We start from the raw sequence: 26,334 nt of genomic DNA, 5'->3' as shown, positions 1-26,334 counted from the left end.
AGCTGAGAGGAGAGAGTCATCTCCTTCCCCCTGCTCCTCACTCCAGCTCCTTCCACCCACAACTCCCACCAACTACTAACTAGGCCTGAACTGTGGTATATATAGACTATGGTGCTATCCCCATCTAGTGGTGGAATAAGTGTAGTGCAGGCCTGACAGGCTGTTGACTGAGATTTTAAATCACAGAAATATGCAAAGAACATGAATATGGAACATGACAACTTTGCAGTGACCCATACACACATCATATATTTCATCCTGTTGTCCGATGCTGCGTAAGTTCAAAAAGCGCAGTTATATTTTCCATCAGCCCTTTAGTGCCGGCCAGCTTGGAGTCAAGGGGGCTTGGGGAATCGCGGCCGCACTGCAGGCTGTCACTCTCAGGCAAGATGGGACGGTTAGGGGGCGTGGTTACCTTGACTTGAAGTAAGGAGGCCGCTGCCCCTTGACTTCAAGCTGCCTGACACTATAGGGCTGATGGAGAAAAAAAACTTAGTTTTTTTAACTTACGCACCATCAGACAACAGGATGAAATATATGATTATTAACAGGCTGCGGGCTACTATGAGGTACTTCTGGCGGGTGTAGATGCATTTTTGGGGTGACAGGTTCCCTTTAATAACCAGAAGTATTAGGTTTCATTTTTCAAAAGTGATGAAAGCTTTAAACTTTAAGCATCTTTAAGGGGCAAGCTTCTACTTACCTTCTGTCCCTGGTGGTTATCACTTAAACTATTTCTTTCCATATACCCCTGTTGTGTTCTCCTAAAACAACATGTTTTCCACAATGGACGTTAAGCTTACTGTTCTGTAACTACCTGGGGAAGACCTAGAGCCCTATTTGACTTCTGAAATGTGGTGAATGGAATTTTTTTTCCCAACAGTGGTAGATACAGGGAGTATTACAAAATAATACATGTTATGACCAAGGCTGTTGGAGTGGTATCATTTTTTTGTGTCTTTTCACACAGAGGTTTCTCCAGTGGGGGACCCCTTTATTGTCTTCATAAACTTGGTGAGACAAACACATTAATACTGTGTTTTCCTGGAGGTTTGAGCTCAGTTTCTTCTGTAGGGAAGCCCAGGCCCCTGCTTCTCTGTACTTGTAGTATCTCCTCTGTACTTGTAGTATACTACTGAAAACTTGAATGGCCTGACACGTCCCTAGTAATAGTTACTGACTGCATATTTCTCATTCTTCAGTAGGATTCATCTAGTAGTCCATATAGGATTCCAGCATTTTGACCTACCTCATGAGCTTAAAACCTGGATCAACTTGCAGGATAACAGGCTGAACTGGATGGACAGAGGTCTTTTTCAGCCTAACAAACTATGTTACTATTTTACTAAGTGACGTTTTCAGGGTATATATAATGTTACTGTGGAAATACTTTTCTTGTCTTAAAATGATTTCGCACGTTAACAATAGGAACTAACAGGAAGAAAATTAACAAGAACTAAATAAATAACTGCTGTATGTAGAGAGAAATAACGCATTGTAAAAGCAAATAGTATGAAACATTCTTTGTAGTCATATGAGGACATACACAGGGACATAACTCTAAACACTACCTGCAGCACTTAGAATTCAAAGGGGTTCTCCAGGAATTAAAAAAATAAAATTACTAAAAAAAATCTAAAATATTACTAACTGCATTCCCAAATACCTTTCATTATGTATAATGACTCATTTTGTCTAGGGAGTAATCATCATGGGAAATAAAATGGCTGCCGTCCTATTAGTACACACAAAACCTGTCCTAATCACACAGCAGGACAAGTTATTCCACAACACTGAGGTAAAGAACTACCTCATCCTCCTCTCTGCTTGTCAAGGATTATGATCCTGATTACAGCTGATAAGATCTTCAGCTGAATCTTTGTAGAAATTGAGTTCATGAGATGATAGCTGAAGTAAATAGAGGATGTCAAGGACAAACTGTGATAATGTGGGGATGTGTTAATGTAGCACAGTACATACAGGTGCTGCTGCTGCTCAAGCCAAGCCCCCAGCCATTCATCCTCTCTTTACTTCAACTGTCTCCTCATGAGCTGCATTCCTACAGAGGCTCATCTGAAGATCATATCAGTTGTATTCAGGGTCATAATAATCTCCGACAGAGTGAATTCAGAGGCAGCTCTTTACCTGCTGTGTGATTAGGACAGATTTTGTGCGTACTAATAGGACAGGGGCCATTTATTTTCCTCTCAAGTTTGCCCACTAGACAAAATAAGGGATTTGGGAATGTATTTATAATAAAGTTATATCAAATAATTTTCAGTGATTTTATTGTATTCATTCCTGGAGGTGGTGTTTTGTGTGATGTCCCTGTGTGTGTGTCCATGAAATTGCAAAGAATGTTTTATACTATTTCCTTTAGCATTGTGTTATGTCTTTCTACATACAGCAGTGATTCATTTAATTCCTGTTAATTATATATAGGGTATCATGTGGTGCTATCCGTTGACTGTAATTCAAAATCTTCTATACATAATGATCAAACCACAGTCATAAACATGTTTTCCACACAGTTATTCTCAATGTAATGCCAACCTTTTATTTCCTTTTTACAGGTAGCAGTTCTTTATATCTTCATGACATGCACAATTCTGCCTCCTAAATTTCTTGGTGACTCTTCGAAAGCAAATACAAAATTTTCCAACTTTTGCCTATCTTCTATTTTTTCTTATTAGAGCCCACCTAATCTACTAACTTTATACACTACCACAGGAATAGTGTTATCTGACAATTATTAGTCCTCCTTAAAAGGAGGCTGGGGAGTATTGTGTGTGGCTCTGTAAAGGGAGGGGGTGCAGGGCAAGAGGGGGGTTAGACGTTAAGATGCAGAGCTCCCCCCAGAGGAGAGAAGCTGTAGAGGAGGCTGGAGGCCTCTCTCTGAATCATGTGCTCTCGGGGGGTGGGAAAGACCACGGAGCAAGGGGGACGCAGCTGCAGAGCTGGGGAGAGGGAGAGAATTCGAGGGAGAGTCCGGGCAGTAATTGGTCAGCTGGAAGGAATCTTACGGGATCTCAAGGAAGTGGCCAAAGAACTGAGAGAGGTAAGTGTATTACACATTTCTCTTATTCCAAGAATGTATCACACTTCAGTCTTCATCCATTTAACTTGAGTTTATATGTATATATATATATATATATATGGCATGTCAGTACATTTAAATATAATTTAAATTATGCAACACTAGCTATGCGTTTGACAACAGAGATGCAACTTTGATCGGACCTCCCACTTACCATTTATCATTTACAAAACTTATGTGGCACACTCAAGCACCAGAGCACAAGAACTATTCTTTACCCCCTACAGTCATGCCCCTGTACATAAAGCAATCATTATTCAGTTTATTTGATCAAAAACCTGTTGATTTAATCTTATATACTAACCATTCATTGTTAAAATATATTATTATAGGGTGCATTGAAAAGCAACATAATAAAAAAACTTCATAATTAATTTTACTACCATACAATCCCCACAAATATAATTTTATTTTTTTCCATAAGTGTATCATTTACTTACATATACAGAAAAACAATTAATGCTAATATTCTAGAGGTGGTGTGAAAATATATGACTGTTATTGTCATTGTATTCATGTGCAATAAACCAGAGAATAAAGACATATAAGTATATACAGAGCTACAGTATAAAATTCCTCTTTTCCCTAAAAAGTATTCTTAAAAGCTAGCATTTGCATGATGTTCCCCCAAAATATCTCTGCAGCCGGATACAGATGGCTATGTGCAGCGAGCACCCTGAGGAGCTGGTGCAGAGGATGGGAGTGGTGGTGGCCCTGATGAGATGTAGTTAGGGCTGAAACGATTCATCGATTTAATCAATGTAATCGAGGCAAAAAAATAGTGACCGTGACCATGGAGCGTGAGTGAAATGATGCTTCTCACTCACTGCTCCGTGGCCTCCAGTTGGCAACCCGCTAGAGGACCTTGCGTTCACACATCGTCAGCACGCTGGCTGATGTCAGGTCCCCAGTGCATGTGTCGGCGCACTCTGCACTGAAAAGTAAGTATAAAGTTAGCAGAGGCAGCAGCGGCGGGGGGAAGGGGGGGTTGATGGTGCCTCCTGTGATTTGGCATGGGGAAACCTCTGATTTGGCATAGGGAAATGGGGCACCTGTGATTTGGTATGTATAAAGTTATTGGCGGGGGGGGGGGACCTGTTATTTGGCATGTATAACATTATTGCCGGGAGAGAGGGGTTAATGGGGGCACCTGTGATTTGGCATGTATAAAGTTATTGGGGGAATGGGTTAATGGGGGCACCTGTGATTTGGCACATGGAGGGGCTGATCTGGGGGAGTGTGGGACATGGTGGATGGCATGGGGGCACTGGGGAAGGGGTACATCATGGCAATCTGGATGGAGGGGCTGATGGCAGTGCCATCATGGGGGCACTGGGGGACATGGCATGGAGGGGCTGCTGCTGATCTGATGGCACTGGGGGACATGGTGGAAGGCATAGGAGGTACTGGGGAAGGGGGACATCATGGCAATCTGGATGGCATGGAGGTGCTGATGGCAGTGCCATCATGGGGGCACTGGAGGGACATGGCATGGCTGCTGATCTGATGACACTGGGAAGTGGGGGACATGGTGGATGGCATGGAGGCATTGGAGAAGGGGGACATCATGGCAATCTAGATGGAGGGGCTGATGGCAGTGCCATCATGGGGCACTGAGGGACATGGCATAGAGGAGCTGCTGATCTGATGGCACTGGGGGACATGGTGGATGGCATAGGAGACACTGGGGAAGGGGAACATCATGGCAATCTGGTTGGAGGGGCTGATGGCAGTGCCATCATGGGGACACTGGGGGACATGGCATGGAGGGGCTGCTGATGTGACGGCACTGGGGGAGTGGGGCACATAGTGGATGGCATAGGAGGCACTGGGAAAGGGGGACATTTTTATAAAGCAATATGTTATGTTAAGAAGGTTTTTCTTATTAAATTACTCAATTAATCGTACAAAATTATCGATAGAATACTCGATTACATTAAATAATCGTTTACTGCAGTCCTAGTTGTAGTGTCATGGTGTCTTACCTCATCCTGCCACCTGAGGTAAGGTGATGATGAAAGGAACCAGGCCGAGATTATAGAACAAAGAACATCTTTCTTAACTGAGTGCAAAAAAGAAATAGCAGCACATACAGCAGCAGTTCGTACAACATGCAGTTCTTTCCTCCTAGATAATAAGGTATGGTGGCTGACAATGTGGCACAAGATGACACAGAAATTTGCTAGCTGACACTGTCTCTCGGGATTCCCTTTCCTATGGCTTTACTCTGGCACCTGTGGCTGTAGGTGTCCACTGTATAATGCAGGCTATTAGCTATGCCTGTCCTGATCTGCATTGATGGTGTCTTGACGTGTTTTCTACCACCTTGCAGCAGAATTTTGATAGTTTAGTCACTTGATCACTCGAATAAGCTGTAGTTTACAAATCTTCCATGGCCTAGGACCATGGGGAGGTAGTGTTCCTTCCCAGCAATTGCCTGCTCATCAGCAGAGGTGACTGCTGCATTTACATGTCACGATCTCCCCCACAGTATGGGGAGGACCGTTAGCTAAGGAGATCGCTCATCTCCATCCAGACTCGTTATTAGCCTGCAGCAGAGAATTTAGCTAATTAATCAAGGAATCTGCGGGATGTTTGCACTACCAGATAATCGCTAACAAACATTCCCATGAACACGTGTAAACGGCCCGTTAGACTGACCCTCCCTAGCTGAGCCCTGTCCTTGGCAGGAAGTTGGACCAGCCCACTCCTATCAAGAGGGGAGGAATGGAATTGAAAGTTCCATTCCTGTTGCCAAACACTGCCAACCATACCCTACCATACCCTATCTGCTGGTGTACTAAGTGTATTGCATGTAATTACTGTCAAGTTGCATATAAAACAGTAAACAATTGCAGATACCATAGTAGTACCCTCATATCTGGGGTACCACATATGGACACATTTGAGATGGAAAAATTATTTTTACATATAGTCATGAAAAAAACAAGCAAGCTCTTTGAAGTCTACAGTTTTACCTATCAGGACATAATAAAATCTGGTCTTTGGAAGATCTTAAACATATCTAAATACATCCTCAGATGAACAACACATGTCAGATTTCACTGTCAGATTTCAGTCATTATTTATGTAATAAAAACTAGACCATAAATGCAGAAGCTATATGTGAAAATTAAGTACCTCCTTATGGCTTTCATAGAAATTGAGAGGGTAAGTGGCAGCAAGGTGCTGCTAATCAAATGCCCTTGATTAAAGGGTTTCTACCTCCAGCGATCTGCTAGTGTCTGCACTACCTAACAGTGCTCTTGTGTCACCTTTGTCTGCTGCTGTTAAGCTTAAAAACATACTTTTATTGATATGCAAATGAGCCTCTAGGTGCTATGAGGGCGTCTTTTCAGCACCTAAAGGCTCTGTCTACTCACTATTTCTGCCGCCCACCGCATCCCTCCAGCCCGTCCAGCTCCTCTTGATTGACAGCCAACCTCGTTCCATCTCGAATTCCAGCACCTGCGCCGTGCGCTTCTGTATTTGGCGCAGGCGTAGTGACTGTCGGACCGCAGTGAAGATGCTGGCGCAGGGAGCGGTCCGACAGTCACTGTGCCTGCGCTGAATACAGAAGCGCACGGCGCAAGTGCTGAAGTTCGAGATGGAGCGAGGTTAGCTGTCAAGAGGAGCGGGGCGGGCTGGAGGGATGTGGTGGGCGGCAGAAATAGTGAGTAGACGGAGCCTCTAGGTGCTGAAAAGACACCCCCATAGCACCTAGAGGCTCATTTGCATATCAATAAAAGTTCATTTTTAAGCTTAACAGCAGCAGACAAAGGTGAAACAAGAGCACTGTTAGGTAGTGCAGACACTAGCAGATCGCTAGTGTCAGTCAGCGAAAAATCTCAAAATCTGGTGGTAGAAAGTAGAAACCCTTTAATTGATCATCAGCAACTGTGACCACCTCTATAAAAGCTGAAGTTTTGGAAGTTTGCTGGACTGGAGCATTCATTCATGCCTTAACATAATGTCAAGGATAAATTATATCAGCAATAGTGATGGATGAACATCGTACGGGACGATTCGCAAACGCGCGTTCGCGATCAAATGTTCGCGAACTGCGCGTTCACGGCGGGCCCCATTCACTTTAATGGCAGGTGAACCTGAAAAACCTTCAGGTCATATTTTCAGCCAGAAAACACTTACTAGAAGTAAACAAATAGTCCCACAACATGGACAGTGATATACCAGAGGGAGATCATTGGCAAAAATTCCCACAAAAAATATGTATTTTAATCAGGGGCCATTTTTATGTGTCTTAAAGGGAAACTCTCAAAAATGTGCCCTGCTGGAACCTTGAAAAAGTTTATTTCCTATCGGTTTGATGTATACAAATGTGCAGCACTCCACGTTTTTGTATCCTGCAGAGTCCATTAAAAAATGCATACGTTAACGTAATTTTTTTTTCTACCATGGAACTGTATGATGAACGGACGCCACTGTACGGCATCAGTCTGAGGCATCTCTTAACGCATACATTTTTGGTATGCATTAAATCAGGCATCCTTAAACTGCAGCTCTCCAGCTGTTGTAAAACTACAACTCTCACAATGCCCTGCTGTAGGCTGATACCTGTAGGCTGTTCGGGCATGCTGGGAGTTGTAGTTTTGCAACAGCTGGAGGGCCGCAGTTTGAGGATGCCTGCATTAAATGGACGGCAAAACTAGGATGTGAACCCAGCTCTAGGGTCAGAATAAGCACCAGTACACAGCGGAGCAGCGTTGCGGAGAGGGGAGGCCGCCATGTACTGACAGAGCACTACCTGGTCCTGGTGGTCAGGGATGAGGACTGTGTTTCCTAAGGATCATTTTCTACTGGGAAATAGAGGTATAATACACTAGAATCTATATAATATAAAGATATTAGACCTACCCCCGAATAATAAAACAATTAGGTGGTCATTTATTATATAGAAATACAGCTATGTTAGGCGTATTTCTAACACAGATTGTGGCGCAAAGGTCCTTAGCACCGCAATCTGCATATTTTTACCGCTCATGCCAGGTCTAAAAAAGGATAGCGTGGGCAGGGAAAGGGATACAGTTATGGCAATCCAGTTATTGGATACCACTGCCATAAATTGACCGGATAGCACCTCTGTACAGTGACCGGATAACACCACCATACTGTGACCGGATAAAAGGGTATAAGAGGGCACAGTACAGAGAATGACTAGGGGCACTGCAAAGGGTGTGGTAAGAGGGCACAATGCAGGGTATAAGGGCACAGTACGGGGTGAGGGGCACAGTACAGGGTGGCGGGCACAGTAACATGACCCTGTGACATTAGAAGGTCCTTATTGTGAATGTGGTTCATACGCCACCATAATGAGAGGCATTCACCTGACAGCAAAGAACTTTGGATTCTGTGGCTGGAGGTACATTAGGCGGTCACAGGATAAAAATGTAACTGATGGCAGGTACAGGCCCCAAAAATTAGCCAATAGGCATTCACCTGACAGCATAGAACTTTGGATTCTGTGGCTGGAGGTGCATTATGCAGTCACAGGATAAATATGTAACTGTCGGCCAGTACAGGCCCCAAAAATTAGGCATTCACCTGATATAAAAGGCCTTTTATGCCGCTGTATATACATAAGACAAGGACCATTCTTTGTTCTGGGTTCTGGTGAAAATGTGTGAGGCCTGGTATGAGGAAATTCATGTGGTCATCACAGGTGTTGAATTCCTCCGAGATCCATGCTTCATTAATTTTAAAAAAGTGAGGTAGTCCACACTGTCGTGAGCTAGGCGAGTGCGCTTATCGGTCACAATCCCCCTGCTGTGCTGAACGTCCTTTCAGACAGGACACTCGACGAGGGGCAAGCCAAGAGTTCCATTGCAAATTGAGCCAGTTCTGGCCACAGGTCAAGCCTGCACACCCAATAGTCAAGGGGTTCCTCGCTGAGAGCGTCCACATCGGCCGTTAACCCACTGTAGTTGGACACATGTCGGTCTAGGCGTTCCCTGAGGCTGGATACGGAGGGCGGCTATCGATAGGTTGGCTGCAAGAATGATCTCATATCCGAAGTGACCAACACATCTTCAAACCGCCCTCTTTTTACAGGTGCAGTAGGATTGGTACCAGCACCTGTTTCGCTGTGGGTGGAAATTCCTCTGCCAGTGCCCGCAACAGCAGAATGCAGCATCTCTTGCAGCAAAGCCTGGAAATGCTGCATTCTGACGGCCCTCTGTGATGCTGGTAACATCTCCGCCATTTTGTGTTTGTACCGGGGGTCTAAGTACGTTGCCACCCAGTACAGGTCCTTGACCTTTATGCTTTTTATACGGGGGTCCCTCTTCAAACACTGGAGCATAAAGGCCCCCATTTGCACTAAATTGGAAGTGATGGAGTGCCCTGGCTCCTGAGGATCGCCCAGGAGAATGTCGTCCTCCGTCTCCTCCCCCCCCCCAGCCACGGACAACACCAGAGATCCCAGAAAAGTTTGCTCTTCTAGCTCCTCCTCCTCCTCTCCCCCAGCCACCATCCTCCTCTTACTCCTCTTCAGACTCCTGCTGACTTGTCTCAGATGGAGTAGCCCCCCCTGGGAATTCATTTAGCATTGCGAACTTCCTCATCTTCAGCTCCTGTTACTCAACGGGTTGATCAATGACACGACGCAATGTACGCTCTAGAAAGAAGGCGTAAGGTACGATGTCACTGATGGCGCCCTGGCTGCGACTGCCCAGTTTGGTGATCTAATCAAATGGCCGCAGAAGTCTGCATACCTCACTCATGAGCAGCCACTGGTGCGGTTAAAAAAAAAAACAAGCTCCCCAGAACCTGCCCTGAGTTCGTACAGGTAGTTGTTAACAGCATGTTTTTGCTGGAGCAGCCTATCAGGCATATACAAGGTGGAGTTCCAGCGTGTCGAGCAGTCATAAATCAGACATCTGACGGGCAAGTGGTGTCGCCGCTGAACGTCAGCAAGGCGAGCCATGGCTGTGTATAATCTTCTAAAATGGCCAGAGATTTTCCTGGCCTGTCGCAAGACGTCCTGGACCCCGGGGTATCTGGCTGCACAACTAAGTTCAGGACATATGCCATGCACGGCACGTGTGTCATTTTGCCCAGTTTATACACATTTAGCAGATTGGCACTGTTGTCACACACTACTTTACCAACTGTCAAATTGAGCGGGGTTAGCCACTGATCGGCCTGTGACTGCAGAGCTGAAAGGAGTGCAGGACCGGTGTGGCTCTTGGCTTCCAGGCACAACAGCCACAGCACAGCATGGTAACGTCTCACCTGGCACGTCTAATAGGTTCTGGGGAGCTTGGGGGGTGCAGCGGAGTAGGCGGTAGCAGTGGAAAAGGAGTAGTCAGCTGAAGAGGAGACGGACGATGGAGTAGGAGGCGGAGAAGAAGAGGCAGGCCTGCATGCAATCCGTGGCGGTAACACAAAATCCACACGGGAGTGGAGGACAAATGGGAGGAGAGAGGAGAAGGAGAAGAAGCAGGACGTGGAGCACCGGGAGTGTGGCTTTGTAGGTTCTGACAGTGTTGCTCCCACTGGGCTCGATGATGGGAGGCCAGGTGCCTTCTTAAGGCGGTTGTCCCTAGGTGAGTGTTGGGCTTACCGCGACTTATGCATTGATAGCACAGGCTGCAGAGACAACACTATTACCAGCAGCTGACACGTTTAAAAATGCCCACACTGTGGAGCAATGTGCTGGCGTCCTGGGAGCACAAGATGTGACCGTGCATGGTGGATGGCTCGTTCCAGATACATTTGCAGTCTGCTTTTTGCCTCCTGTGCACTGCGAGTTCTGCCTGCTTCTCCTCCCTATCTGCTGCCCTGTCTCTCCCTCTGAACTCCCCTCCTCTTCCTCTCCTGTGGGCACCCACATGACGTCCATCGACGCATCATCATCACCTTCACCACCACTGACATTAGAGATCTCGAAGTAGGCAGCAACAGGGGGAACCAACCTCCTTGGGCTGATCTGGGTACTGTCATCAGACCTCTGGGTAGCGGCCATTGCTACCTCCTCTTCCTCATCCGATGCCAAGAATGGCTGTGCATCTGTAAGGTCTGGCAATGGATGGGAAAATAATTCCTCTGACTCGAGTGGAGGGGCTATGGTGGTGGTGGTGGTGATGGTGTCTTTGGGTATGCACACAGCAGAGAGTGAGGAGGGTGCAGATACAGAGGATGAGGAGGGTGCAGAAGCGGAAGGCTGTGAGCCACTCAACCAACTCTGGTGGGCCCTTTGAAGTTATCACACGCGCCTTCTCCAACTTCCCACTTAGGCTATGGCCTGGTGCACCTGCCCGACCCCTACCATTCCTATGGAACGGTCTGCCTCTGCCTGTCACATTTTCTAAATGACCCTCTGCCTAAGTCCATAGAGAAGAGCAGTATTTGTGGAAGAAGGTATATCGCAGCCCTCAATCAGTATTTGGTGGAAGAAGGTATATAGCAATAGCACCCCTCAATCAGTATTTTGTGGAAGAAGGTATATGGCCCCCCTCAATCAGTATTTGGCGGAAACAGGTATATAGCACCCCTCAATCAGTATTTGGCGGAAACAGGTATATGGCACCCCTCAATCAGTATTTTGTGGAAGCAGGTGTATCGCAGCCCTCAATTAGTATTTTGTGGAAGAAGGTATATAGCAATAGCACACCTCAATCAGTATTTTGTGGAAACAGGTATATGACACTTCTCAATCAGTATTTGGTGGAAGAAGGTATATAGCAATAGCACCCCTCAATCAGTATTTGGTGGGAGAAGGTATATGGCACCCCTCAATCAGTATTTGGTGAAAAAAGGTATATAGCATCCCTCAATCAGTATTTGGCGGAAACAGGTATATGGCACCCCTTAATCAGTATTTTGTGAAAGCAGGTGTATAGCAGCCCTCAATCAGTATTCGGTGAAGGAAGGTTTATAGCAATAGCACCCCTCAATCAGTATTTTGTGGAAGAAGGTATATAGCACCCCTCAATCAGTATTTGGCAAAAACAGGTATATAGCACCCCTTAATCAGTATTTGGCAGAAACTGGTATATAGCACCCCTCAATCAGTATCTGGCAGAAACAGGTATATAGCACCCCTCAATCAGGATTTTGTGGAAGAAGGTATATCGCAGCCCTCAAGCAGTTTTTTGGGGGGCAACAGGTATATCACACCTGTTGCATTTAGCTACTCCAATAGCGTTTGTCCCTCTATCTAGCTGCGGTATCGCAGCAGAACCGCACACAACTGCTGCACAATACAAATACGCTATAATATAATTTTTATGTTAGAAAGTATATTATAAGTATATCGCACCCCTCTATATCACACCTATCGATAGCACACCTATACCAGTCCTTAAAAGGACTTTTGTGGCCCTATTAGCTAGCGTTTGGTGTCCCTTACTGTCCCTGCTCCAAAATGAAACCTCTCCCTACACTGGCAAAACACATAATGTAAAATAGCTGCCAGATCGGCTTTTGTTACAGGGTTGGAGGGGTGTCCATGTGCTGAAACGTCTCAATTGGCTGTCCTATTCCACCTGATGGATGTGTCATGGGTTAAAGTTCAGCGATATGCAAAAAAATATGGCGCCTGCCAATAACGCCATATGTTCGCATGTTCGACGAATCACGAACGACAAAGTTTGCAGCGAAACGACCGCCGGGCGAACCGCAAGGCCAAATCTAATCAGCAATGATTTTAGAGAAGCAGTTGTTGTTGCCCATCAAACTGGGAAGGATTATAAGGCAATTTCCACATAATATGAAATCCATCATTCTACACTGAGAAAGATTATTCATAAACACTCAAGACAATTGACAGGAACTGGCTGACCTGCTGCATGTACACTTGGCAGCTGAAAGCATCTGTGTTGGTCCCATGTTCATATGTGCCCGCATTGCTAAGAAAAATAATGTTTTAATATTTGTAATTGAGCCTCCATGAGCAACGGGAGAGTTGGCGTTACACCTAGAGGCTCTACCCTTTCTGTAACTGCCACGCCCTCTCCACTTTGATTGACAGGGACAGGCAGAGCCCCTAGGTGTTAAGGCAATGGCCCCTTTGCTCCTAGAGGCTCATTTGCATACATTAAAACATAATTTTTCTCCGTAATGGGGACACATAAGAACATGTTACCAACACAGATGCCTTCAGCTGCCAAGCGCACAAGCTACAGGTCAGCCAACTTCATAGGTACAAATCTGCTGACAGATGCCCTTTAAGGCAAGGGCTACACTGCGACACCTGTCGCGGCCAGGATCTCTAAGTAGTGGTGATCCCATAGAAATGAATAGGATCGCCGTGGCAGTCAGAAGAAATCTAACACAGCCTAAACAAAGTCTGCAAACCTCAATGAACGTTGTAAGGAAGAGTGGGCCAAAATTCCTCCAGAACAATGTGGAAAACTAATACAGTCATACAGAAAATTATTATTTTAAGCTATTGCTGCTAAAGGTGGTTCTGCGAGCTATTGATTCATGGGGTGTACCGTATATACTCGAGTATAAGCCGACCCGAGTATAAGCCGAGGCCCCTAATTTTACCCAAAAAATGGGAAAAATTAGTGACTCGAGTATAAGACTAGGGTGGGAAATGCAGCTATAATGCAGAGTGTATGTGTATATAATGCACACACTCTACATTATATACACACATCTGCAAGAGGGTGACTCAGATTGATGGGAGTCTGACTCTGACTCCCTGTATTTAATGCAGAGTGTGTGCATTATATACACACACACTCTGCATTAAATACAGGGAGCCATCCACAGATCTCCCCCCTAAACAGTGCCATCCACAGATCCCCCCTAAACAGTGCCATCCACAGATCCCCCCTCCCTTAAACAGTGCCAGGATGGCACTGTTTAGGGGAGGGAGGATCTGTGGATGGCACTGTAGGGGGATCTGTGGATGGCACTGCCATCCACAGATCCCCCTACAGTGCCATCCACAGATCCCCCTCCCCGACGCTCACAGCAGTATATTTATAAAGTATAAGCAGTATATTTATAAAGTATATTTATCAGTATTCTTTATTTATCAGTATTCTTTGGATATCTTACTTTATCGTTGCTCCGGTAATAGCAGGCAGTGCGGGGAGCGGCGCTCACTCACTGACGTCACGCGCCTGCTCCCACTAGGCGGCGCAGGCGCGTGACGTCAGTGAGTGAGCGCCGCCCCCCGCACTGCCTGCTATTACCGGAGCAAAGACAAAGTAAGATAGACTCGAGTATAGGACAAGGGGCTTTTTGAGCACAAAAATATGTGCCCAAAAACTCGTCTTATACTCGAGTATATACGGTACTTAGTTTTTCTCACATGGCTTTCCCATTTTGTCATTTTTTTTTGTTTTATAAATAATTTAATAGTGGGATCTTTTGTTTATCTGAGGTTGTATTTACCTAATTTTAAGACCTTCCAGAGACAATTTTTTTTAATTATGTCCTGATACTCAAGACCATAGTATATACCTACTGTATATTATTTTCACTAAGTTTCAGGCTACAATCTTCATTCATTCATTTTCAGGCTCCACGATATTCAGCTTGCAGCCTGCTCTTAGTTTCAGACTTCTCCTGAGGATACATGCATGATGTGAGGTCTGTGAGTCTAGGATGCTGCTATCTTCAGTGACTCTCATGCATCAGCACAGCTTCAACACAGTACTGATTTCTCCTACAACTCATAATGACTCACTTGTAGTGGCAGTCACTGAGAATGAGGAGTGTCTGATTAGCCTCCTGCTGCAGTTTGCGGTGGATGCTTTGCTTTCTCAATACATTTGTACACAGCCTACAGATTCTTCCCCTGCAAACTGCATTGTGTGCATTTTCACCCCAGTAAATACAAATTCCCTAGAAAGACCCTATCTGAGTATAGGTGTATTCAACAAAACTCACAAAACAGCCTACGTAGGCCAACTGCCCAGCTTGACCCAGATATGTTTAGCTATGTTAAAATGTAACTTTTATTTGCTTTATATTAAAAATAAAAATGTGAGCTAACCAAAGAGATAATAAAAATAGCTGTTGACTGTGTCCCAAACTCGCTAATCTTTCAAATGTGAGTGATTTTATGATGGTAGGGATATGCACACTCCCTACACTGCCACTCAGGTGATACTAACAACTCAACTTATGGCCAGTTGATTCACTGGCTCGCTAGGGAGATGGATTGCCCTACACCACTTAGAGTCTGCCTCAAACCCCTGAAGAAGCCAGGTTAGCTGGCGAAACATGTCGGTGGGCAGTTTTGGGTTTTAGGAATCTGTCGACTGCTGTCCTCGGTCTAATATCATGCAGCAGTAATGATTATATTAGGGTGATCCATCTCCTTAGCGAGCCAGTGAATCAACTGGCCATAAGTTGAGTTGTTAGCATCACCTGAGTGGTAGCAGAGGGAGTGTGCACATCCCTACCACCATAAAATCACTCACATTTGAAAGATGAGCGAGTTTGGGACACAGTCAATAGTTATTTTTATTATCTCTTTGGTTAGCTCACATTTTTATTTTTAATATAAATCCAATGAAAGTTACATTTTAACATAGCTAAACATAGCTGGGTCAAGCTGGGTAGTTGGCCAACATAGGCTGTTTTGTGAGTTTCGTTTTCACCCCATCTACAGTCTATGTGAGCTGCCCTCCTTGTCTGCTTTTCCCCCCTCTCCAAACTCTGACCTGCCAAGTACTACCTCCTGCTGCTATCTGTAACACTGAGTGAAGGGAAGAGGAGTGCAGCGAGAACTGTCAGAAACAGGATCAGTGCTCTGGTGAATTGTGCTGGATAGCCAGTTGGGTGAAGGACTTACACACACTATTCAGAAAGTTTCCATCTTTGTATTCAGGAAGCATTTCATTGTTTAAAAAAATGAGTGCAAATGTGGCCAATGCCTTCTTCCACTCTTGATGGTTCCAGTCAGCTACGATTAGCTTTTAGAAGCATACAAATACAAAACATGAGGCACAAGAGACACATGAAGTAAATACCTGTAAACCTAATTATTTACCACTGAACTGTATTAACTAATATAATATCAGTTTCAATAAAAGCCATCATATGCTCACTCTTTCTCCTGCAACATACTGCCGTGAAAATGCGATTCTTTACTCTCAACAACATAAAGACGAGTGGTTGACTAAAACACTTGGCCAATATACTGTATATGGATGGTTTCCATGGAAATGACTTTTCTCATATTTTAAGATCAGCAGTAGATACAGGCTTAACTCTACTGTTTATGATTTGCTAAATATCTAGAAACATTAACTATACATAATAAATCCATTCACAACACAGTCTGAGGAATTTTATAATATAAAACTCACAATTAAAGAATTATTCCGGTTTTAAAGATTACATTTATTTATTTAGAGACTAGAATATTATACAATTTTCTAATATACATCTATTTAAAATTTTTCTTGCAGACCTTTATTATATCCATACAGTAGCCTTTCCCTAAAGAAAATGGTACAGCCCATTTTAGTCCTCTAAAATGTATTCATAGGAAAGGTGGATAGGACTAAACATGGCATCATTCATGTGAGCTGTCATGTGCCCCTCACAGTACCTTATGACCTGACTTTCACTTAAAGGGGTTGTGCCACAAAAAATATTCAACATTTTTCAAACCAGCACATGGAACTAAATATTTTTGTAACTGCATGTAATTAAAAATTTTGTATAGCCACTGAGTTGTTCAATAAAATGTATCTGTACAGCGCCACCTGCTGTTTGTTATTTTCATTATTTCTTCTCCACCTTACTGAGGCGGTTGCACATTCTCAGTTTAAATCATCAACTGTCACCAGACATATCTTCTGTCAGAAGCTGTGGCAGTTACAGTGAAAGAACTGCAGCAAAAAAGGTATGGTCCCTGAGAAAGGACACACCCCCTGAGCTGCCAGCCTGAAATAAATCTAGCAGAACAGTTGAGCAATGCATGGAGAGATCTCTGGATCCATGTGAGATATGGGGTTGGTTCTAGATTTGTTAGAAAAAGATTGTCATGTACTATATGATATCGGATTTAATTTTTTTACATTAATCATGGCATAACCCCTTTAATTGCCCAGGTATCTAACAGGGAAATAGTTGTGTATTAGAGGGCAGAACATACACAATATATACAGTATATATACAGTATTGTTATCTGAAGCAGTATCTCATCATGTCTGTCAGTGTCCATGTGTGTGTTGTGTTTTTTTTTTCCACAAAACTTTATTATCAACATGGCAACATCAAGCTAGAGACAGGCAGCCATTTTACAACATCACCTACACACAGGCAGCCATGTAAATACCATACAATAATATAGTTACTGAAATAACCATAATAAAATCGTGATTCCACCTCTAGTACTATTTAGTTATCACATGTTGTGTTCTGTGTGCTGACCCAACACATGTATATTATGTAACACTGCTGCTTACAGAATGTCAGCGATTATGTGATGTGAAGAGTTCACATGGCTGATGGCATGTTTTAGTTAGGCCATAGATACATTACATAGAACTTACACATGAGCTATACTATTATACTGCATATAGGGGTCAACCATCTTACATAAGAAAGGTATGTATGCAGAATTTACATATATATTAGAAAATTGTACCATTTTCTATTATATAAACAAATAAAAAAATATATTAAAAATATAGAATATTCCTTTAAATCTTGAACATTTGACCTTAACATTATAGTGGTGAACTGGTCATTTTGGGTTCTGCAGCAGGGTATATGGTGAACCAGGGTCACATGAATACTGGGTGGCATATCTCCTTGCTGCGATATAGGTTGCCACTCTGGCATGGTAATGGTCATACAGATACTTGATATCCTCCTGTGGTCATTCCAAGCTCTTTCAACTTGTATCCGTAGTGCAGCCAAGTAGTGTGTTGGCTGCTGTGCAGAGGAGATCAGTCACCCCATCCAGTCCAGAGGGCATTATTACTGTTATGGGGGCACAGTGAGGGCATAACTACTCTGAAGGCGTACAGAGAGGGCATTACAAACTGTGAAGGGGGCAAAGATAGGGCAATAGTACTATGAAAGGGCACAGAGAGGGCATACCTACTGTGAGGGGGCACAATGTCAGCATAACTACTCTGAGGGAGGCACAAAAAGGACATTACAACAGTGAAGGGGCACAGATAAGGCATTACTGCTGTCAGAGGGGCACAGAGATGGCATAACTACTGTGAAGAGGGCACAATGTGGGCATAACTACTGTGGATGGGGCACAATGAAGGGATAAGTACTTTAAGGGGGTACAATATGGGAAAAACTACTGTGAAAGTTGTACAGTGAGGGCATAACTACAGTGAGGGGGCACAATATGGGCATAACTACCGTGAGGGGGCACCTATCTGGACAAACTACTGTAAAGGTTGTACAATGAGGGCAATACTACTGTGAAGGGGTACAATTTTTTTTAAGTATTGGGGTGTGCCAGAGAAAGGACCCGCCCCGAGTACCAAACAGTCTAGGCACGTCACTTTGTCCTCATCTTCTCCTTTCAGACAACATCGCCATGATGATTTCTTTCAGCCATCTCTTCTCTCTACAGAGTTCGACAGACAGACATCTTAGTTTCCTAGTTTTCCATCATCCTCCCACCTTCTGAACACGCCAACCTGCCACCCCCAAAATTGTGCTTGCTGTGCTCCCCAATACTATACTGCAGAAACAGTCCCCCTGAAAATACTAGTAACACCCAGATAGTACCGCCTTTAGTAATTATTGGCACACTGTGCCCTAAAAAATAACTGCACCCAGGCAATAGTGTCCCTGAAACTAATAGTGTAAACATAATGTTCCCCCCAAAAAATTGTGCTAAGCTGATACTTAGTAAGAGTAAGGAAACTTTCACACTGGCGTTTTGGCTTTCCGTTTGTGAGATCCGTCATGGGCTCTCACAAGCGGTCCAAAACACATTAGTTTTGCCCTAATGCATTCTGAATGGAAAAGGATCCGCTAAAAATGCATCAGTTTGCCTCCGTTCCGTCTCCATTCCGCTTTGGAGACGGACACCAAAACGCTGCTTGCAGCGTTTTGGTGTCCGTCTGACAAAACTGAGCCGTTCTGACACACAATGTAAGTCAATGGGGACGGATCCGTTTTCTATTACACAATCTGGCACAATAGAAAACTGATTCGTCCTCCATGGACTTTCAATGGTGTTCAAGACAGATCTGTCTTGGCTATGTTAAAGATAATACAAAGGGATCCGTTCTGAACGGATGCAGACGGTTGTATTATCTGAACGGATCCGTCTGTGCAGATTCATGACAGGTCTGCACCAAAGTGTGAAAATAGCCTAGGTCAGTGATGGTGAACCTTTTGGAGACAGAGTGCCCAAACTGCAACCCAAAACCCACTTATTTATCCCAAAACTGCAATTTACCCTGAATACTACAGTCCAATAGTATACCTTCCATGTGCTTTATCATTTAGTTATAATAGCCTGCCTACATTCAGTGCGCTAGCTGTGCCGTTCATAGCTCACCCTGTGCTGATGAATGGCAGGAAAAGTCTAAGGCATATTGGTACACCACAGACTTTTTCCAGGGTGTGGGTGCCCACAGAGAGGGCTCAGAGTGCCGCCTCTGGCACCCGTGCCATAGGTTCGCCACCACTGGCCTAGGTGCTCACCAAAGTTCCACGAATAGAAATAATTATCTGCCAGACTATTATTACTGCACGTAATAGTAATAATATCCCCAGTGCCCACTGTGCCCCAGAAGTAATAGTGCTCCCACTGTGCTTGTACTAGAATTCATGTTCCTCATAGTCCCCCAATTGTAATAAAGCCCACCATAATGCCCCCGGTAGTAATAATTCTCTTCATAATGTGTGACAATGGAAAAATGCCCCCTTATAATGTGCACCAGTGCATAAAAATGCCCTTCTGTGGCAGTATAAAAAATACCTCCTTTTAGTGCCCCCAGTAGAGCCAATGTCCCCATAGTGCCCTATAATTTGTGCCAGTATAAAATACTCCTATATTGTGCCCCCATAGTGCTCCTCCCCTTGTCCACATGGTTCCTGACATAATGGGCCAATATAAAATGCCCCCATAATGTGTGCCAGTAAAAAGCCCCAATAGTGTCCTCCCTTCTCCATAGTGCCCCCATGTGTGCCAGTATATAAGATAGGGCCCCCATAGTGCTCCTCCCCCTCCATAGTGCCCCCATGTGTGCCAGTATATAAGATAGGGCCCCCAATAGATGCCCCATAGTGCTCCTCTCCCACCCTTCATCATAGTGCCCCGCCATGTGTGCCAGTATATAAGATAGGGCCCCCAGTAGATGCTCCATAGTGCTCCTCTTCCACCCTTCTCCATAGTGCCCCCCATGTGTGCCAGCATATAAGATAGGGCCCCCAGTAGATGCCCCCATAGTGCTCCTCTCCCCCCTTCTCCATAGTGCCCTCATGTGTGCCAGTATATAATATAGGGCCCCAGAAGATGCCCCCATAGTGCTCCTCCCCCCTTCTTCATAGTGCCCCCATGTGTGCCAGTATATAAGATTGGGCCCCCATAGTGCTCCTTCCCTCCATAGTGCCCCCATGTGTGCCAGTATATAAGATAGGGCCCCCATACTGCTCCTCCCCCTCCACAGCGCCCCCCATATGTGCCAATATATAAGACAGGGCCCCCATAGTACTCCTTCCCCTCATTAGTGTCTCCTGTGAGTGCCAGTAAATAAGAAAGGCTCCCATAGTGATTCTCCCCCTCCATAGTGCCCCCATGAGTGCCAGTATATAAGATTGGGCCCCCATAGTGCTCCCTTCCTCTATAGTGCCCCCCATGTGTGCCAGTATATAAGATTGGGCCCCCACAGTGCTCCTCCCCCTCTATAGTGCCCCCCATGTGTGCCAGTACATAAGATAGAGCCCCCAGTAGATTCCCCCGTAGTGCCCCCCATGAGTGCCAGTACATAAGATAAGGCCCCCAGCATAGCATAAATGAAAATAATAAACTCACAGACTTACCTCCACGCTGCTTTCAGGCATGCAATGCAGGCCTCTTCCAACCTGGGTCCTGCGCTGTACGGTTCAGGAAGCGCGATGACATCCTAAGGACGGCAATACAGATGAATTTAGAGATGAGCGCTTCCACAATGGAAGAGCTCATCTCCCACTGCCCTGTCGCCGAAGCTGCACAGGGGCACCATCCCACACTAGGCCCCCACGCATCCAAACCAGCTGCATAGGTGGTATGTCCGCCCCTGCTTAGCAGTGAAACAGTGTTTGCTTAGTTAGTCTGCCCGTATACCGAACCAAGCCTACCGTACGATTCTGATACTAGACTGCCTGCCCTGACAGTTCTCTGTTCTGCCCACACCTCAGACTTGACTTACAGATAGATACTCTGCCTGCCCCAACCTCGGCTACTCTCCTGAATACGCGTATTGCCTGACACTTGGTGCTTCACACCAGTGTCTCTGACCAATGTGTCTCAGCTGCCAACTACACCAGGACTACTCCAGGAGGTAGCGGCCTGGTTGGTTCCCAGCAGCAAAGGCCAGATCCCTGTATAGGGGTTAAAGTGTGAAAACCAGGGAACCACCAGGACAACACCCTTAGGTTTAGCCCAAAGTCAAGCTAGTTAGTTGGCACAATGGGTCCACATCCAATGTCTGTAGCAGTGAGATTGTCTGCAAAAAGGAAGTAGAATATATGAACCCATCCACCCATTAAAAGAAAATAATATATATATATATAGAATAGTAACATATAGGTTGTTAATATGGGATTTTTTTTTAATAAAAGCTTTTTTTTTTACTTCATGAGATCAACCATGTAACACATTGTATGCATCTTTTAGGTGGTGGAGCAAATAGACAGACTTACTTCGGACTTTGAGTTTGAGCTGGACACCGATGACTGGACCCCAGGAACTGTTAGTAGCACATCAAGCAGTGAAAAAGGTGGTCCTCTCTGTGACCTGGGACCCCTGGATTTCCTGAGTTCAGACAGCTGGGAATTCTGTTCGTTTCTAGAAGCCTCCACTCCTTCTGACTCTGGAGATGGCTCAGACCGTCCTTCTGACTTTAGGCTACTTAATGGTGGGGCTACACCCAATGGTCCCGATTGCTCTAGTGAAGAAACTCCTGCCCCACCACAGAAGCCCCTACCAACAAGGACCCCTGGCTCCAGAGACCGAGTAAGGTTCAGTGATAAAGTTCTGTACCATGCACTTTGTTGTGATGACAGTGAAGATCCCCCATATGGCCAAGAAACTCCTAGAGAATCTCCTCGGCCTGCTGTACCTTGTAATGTTATACGGAGCAGTAAAGGAGGAATGACTGGAGCCAAGAGGAGCACAAGGAACTGTAGCACCCAGACTGTGTGTGACAAGAGCACCCAGACTGTGCTACCATATGTGCCAAAAAAGGAGCAGCGCTGAGGATTGAAAAGGGATGTAAAGCATAGTGGATAGTAAAAGAAATATAGCTACAAAGACAATTAGAGCAGTAAATGTAGGATAACTGAATACCAGAAAACAGGTGAATGAGTGGAATTTTGAATGGATGTAATAACAAATCAAAAGGGTTTTTATGCATAGAAAAACAGCAGTGTGAACAACTGATTAAATAGGTGTCATGTTGACATCTCTGCACACAAATATAATATGGGCAATATATGGTGCACTTTTTAACCTTTCTTATGAGCTGGGGGAAAGGGGGGCACTAGAGTGGGGCCTTCTTAACCCATGCTGTAACCTCACATCTCCTGCTGTGACCTCACATGTCTTTCTGTCCCTGCGCCAGCAAAATGTTCACCTCACATGTATACAATTAAAGAGGATAAATAACAAGTTTAAAGTGTAATGTGTCTTTGTCTTTTCAGGATAAAAAAATCATTAGCCCTATTCATGTTGTAATAATATCTAAAGGGCTACTGCAATAACACACACTCATTGTATTAGTGGGAAAATGGTCTCAAAGCAAGTATCCACTATCTGGGGTAATTGCTCTCCAAAGGTAATTATAATTTCTGCTGCATCCTACCGATTTCAAAGCTGCAATGCATTTCCACACTATTAACCTTCAAACACTCCACTTTCTATATAGCTTTGTTCTCCAGAGAAATTTAAAGTAAAGATGCATGCAAAAAATGAGATTAGCAGCGGAAATAAAGTCATAGATGTATTGAGTTGCTGTCTGCTTTTGTACACGCAGTGAGGGAAATTCATTATAAGCCTGGCATTTCATACACCAGTCCTAATAAGAAGTCCACAGGAGTAAGATGTACCAAAATTATTAACAGCAGCAGGTATCTAAATTTGGTGCATCTTTTGACACCAAATGCTTGAAATAACTTCTTTATTAACTTTAACTTTTCTTTATATATAACAATGCCGCCTCCACAGCAGATAGTCCATGTACAAAACAACATAAAATATCATAAAATGGCGGTATGCATAAGATGGCGGTTCAACTGTTCAATCTTGTCATTCAACATAAAATGGTGGATATATTTCTCTCTTCAGTATCTGTACTCTCACTTTAAGTTTTTTAAAAACTTTATGATCTCTCTGAGAGGAATATCTGAGGTTAACCAATAGTTCACTTGCTCTACTTGGTTTGCAGTTTGCTCTATACAATTGCTTATGATCTGGTATGAGCAGTTTGCATTTGTATGCAATTTGTTTGGATTGTATGGCTCAGTAGTTCGTTTGTATGGTGGAACTGTAAGTAAACATACATATAATCAGTTCAGTATACAGTTCTAATCACTATATTAACAGTAGGAACATTAGATTTTAAATACCTATTTTGGCCTTTTGCTTCCATAAAACACAGCTCTTAGTGGAGTGTTTGTCTGTTTAGCTCCTCTCTCTAGTGAATAATGATTCCAGCAGCTCCTACTAGGGGAATTTCCCACACACTCTGTGTGTGAGGCTGGCTGTAATTAGTCAAAACTCCTGGGCTGTGTGAGGCTCGCTAGGATTGGTCAAGACTCCTGCCCAGCAACAACAGTTTAACTATATGCTTTCTGTTGTTTCTGCTATGTCATTGAGCTTACATTACATTATATAATGAATCTTAAAGGCATATTATCTTTTCTGCTTCTGTGAACACAATATATAACAGTTTTATAACATCCAAACATGAAGTCACTGTAAATAACTCTGCTTTTATCTTTAACACACAAACATAGGAACTGTATTAAGGTTATTGGCAGGTTTAGCTGTATAAACATATAAGCTATATTGGCAACCTAGGACAGGTCTTAGCTGGCCAGCTACACTCCCACCCAAATCTTCTAAATTTCTATGTTCTCAGTGGTAGAACTTAAACATGAATTTGAGGAATTGAGGAATTTGAGGAATTTTCCATCAGGTTCTTAACTTCCAAGTGTCTTTTATCACTCTCAAGTAGAACAACTAACTTCTGTATAGGACGCTCCAACTTGAGTGGAGTAGTGAGTAGGGATGAGCGAACTCGAACTGTATAGTTCGGGTTCGTACCGAATTTTGGGGTGTCCGTGACACGGACCCGAACCCGGACATTTTCGTAAAAGTCCGGGTTCGGGTTCGGTGTTCGTCGCTTTCTTGGCGCTTTTGTGACGCTTTCTTGGCGCTTTTTGAAAGGCTGCAAAGCAGCCAATCAACAAGCGTCATACTACTTGCCCCAAGAGGCCATCACAGCCATGCCTACTATTGGCATGGCTGTGATTGGCCAGAGCACCATGTGACCCAGCCTCTATTTAAGCTGGAGTCACATAGCGCCGCCCGTCACTCTGCTCTGATTAGCGTAGGGAGAGGTTGCGGCTGCGACAGTAGGGCGAGATTAGGCAGATTAACTCCTCCAAAGGACTTGATTAACTGATCGATCTGCAGCTGTGGATCATTGAGCTGCTGATCCTCAATTGCTCACTGTTTTTAGGCTGCCCAGACCGTTTGTCAGTCACATTTTTCTGGGGTGATCGGCGGCCATTTTGTGTCTTGTGGTGCGCCAGCACAAGCTGCGACCAAGTGCATTTAACCCTCAATGGTGTGGTTGTTTTTTGGCTAAAGCCTACATCAGGGTGAAGCTGTCACACCAAGTGCATTTAACCAGCAATAGTCTGTTCATTTTTTGGCCATATACAAAATCAGGGGCAAGCTGCGCCTGTCACCAAGTGCATTTAACCCTCAATGGTGTGGTTGTTTTTTGGCTAAAGCCTACATCAGGGTGAAGCTGTCACACCAAGTGCATTTAACCAGCAATAGTCTGTTCATTTTTTGGCCATATACAAAATCAGGGGCAAGCTGCGCCTGTCACCAAGTGCATTTAACCCTCAATGGTGTGGTTGTTTTTTGGCTAAAGCCTACATCAGGGTGAAGCTGTCACACCAAGTGCATTTAACCAGCAATAGTCTGTTCATTTTTTGGCCATATACAAAATCAGGGGCAAGCTGCGCCTGTCACCAAGTGCATTTAACCCTCAATGGTGTGGTTGTTTTTTGGCTAAAGCCTACATCAGGGTGAAGCTGTCACACCAAGTGCATTTAACCAGCAATAGTCTGTTCATTTTTTGGCCATATACAAAATCAGGGGCAAGCTGCGCCTGTCACCAAGTGCATTTAACCCTCAATGGTGTGGTTGTTTTCTGGCTAAAGCCTACATCAGGGTGAAGCTGTCACACCAAGTGCATTTAACCAGCAATAGTCTGTTTATTTTTTGGCCATATACTACATCAGGGGCAAGCTGCGCCCGTCACCAAGTGCATTTAACCCTCAGTAGTGTGGTTGGTCAAGCTGTGACACCAAGTGCATTTAACCAGCAATAGTCTGTTCATTTTTTGGCCATATACTACATCAGGGGCAAGCTGCGCCCGTCACCAAGTGCATTTAACCAGCAATAGTGTGGTTATTTTTTGGCCATATCCCAGTCTAATTCTGTCACTAAATCCATACCGGTCACCCAGCGCCTAAATACTAGGCCTCAAATTTATATCCCGCTAAATCTCTCGTTACCGCTGTCCTGTTGTAGCTGGGAAAGTTATTTAGTGTCCGTCAAAGCACATTTTTTGTTCTGGGTTGAAGTACAATTCCCAATTTAGCAATTTCATAATTTAGTGGTTTCTGCTATATCAGAGCTATTTGAAATCTATCCCTAAAAGGGTATATAATATTCAAGGTGCACATTGGGTCATTCAGAATAACTTCACACACACCCGCTACTGTGTATTTTCAAGTCTAATTCTGTCACTAAACCCATACCTGTCACCCAGCGCCTAAATACTAGGCCTCAAATTTATATCCTGCTAAATCTC

At 44.3% G+C, this 26,334-nt stretch overlaps 1 protein-coding gene across 1 annotated transcript; it reads left to right on the top strand.

The window, feature by feature from the left end:
* The first annotated feature begins 2,902 nt into the window (after window positions 1-2,902).
* INSYN1 (inhibitory synaptic factor 1) lies at window positions 2,903-22,615 on the top strand. The gene is made up of 2 exons (XM_044283363.1): window positions 2,903-3,058; window positions 21,897-22,615. Exons 1-2 carry the CDS (start codon window positions 2,903-2,905, stop codon window positions 22,476-22,478), a joined length of 738 nt encoding a protein of 245 aa, XP_044139298.1. The 3' UTR covers window positions 22,479-22,615.
* Window positions 22,616-26,334: the final 3,719 nt, after the last annotated feature.

The sequence above is a fragment of the Bufo gargarizans genome, chromosome 2, assembly GCF_014858855.1.
Source record: "Bufo gargarizans isolate SCDJY-AF-19 chromosome 2, ASM1485885v1, whole genome shotgun sequence".
NCBI classification, from domain to species: domain Eukaryota; kingdom Metazoa; phylum Chordata; class Amphibia; order Anura; family Bufonidae; genus Bufo; species Bufo gargarizans.
This window is presented reverse-complemented; position numbering and strand designations above follow the sequence as displayed.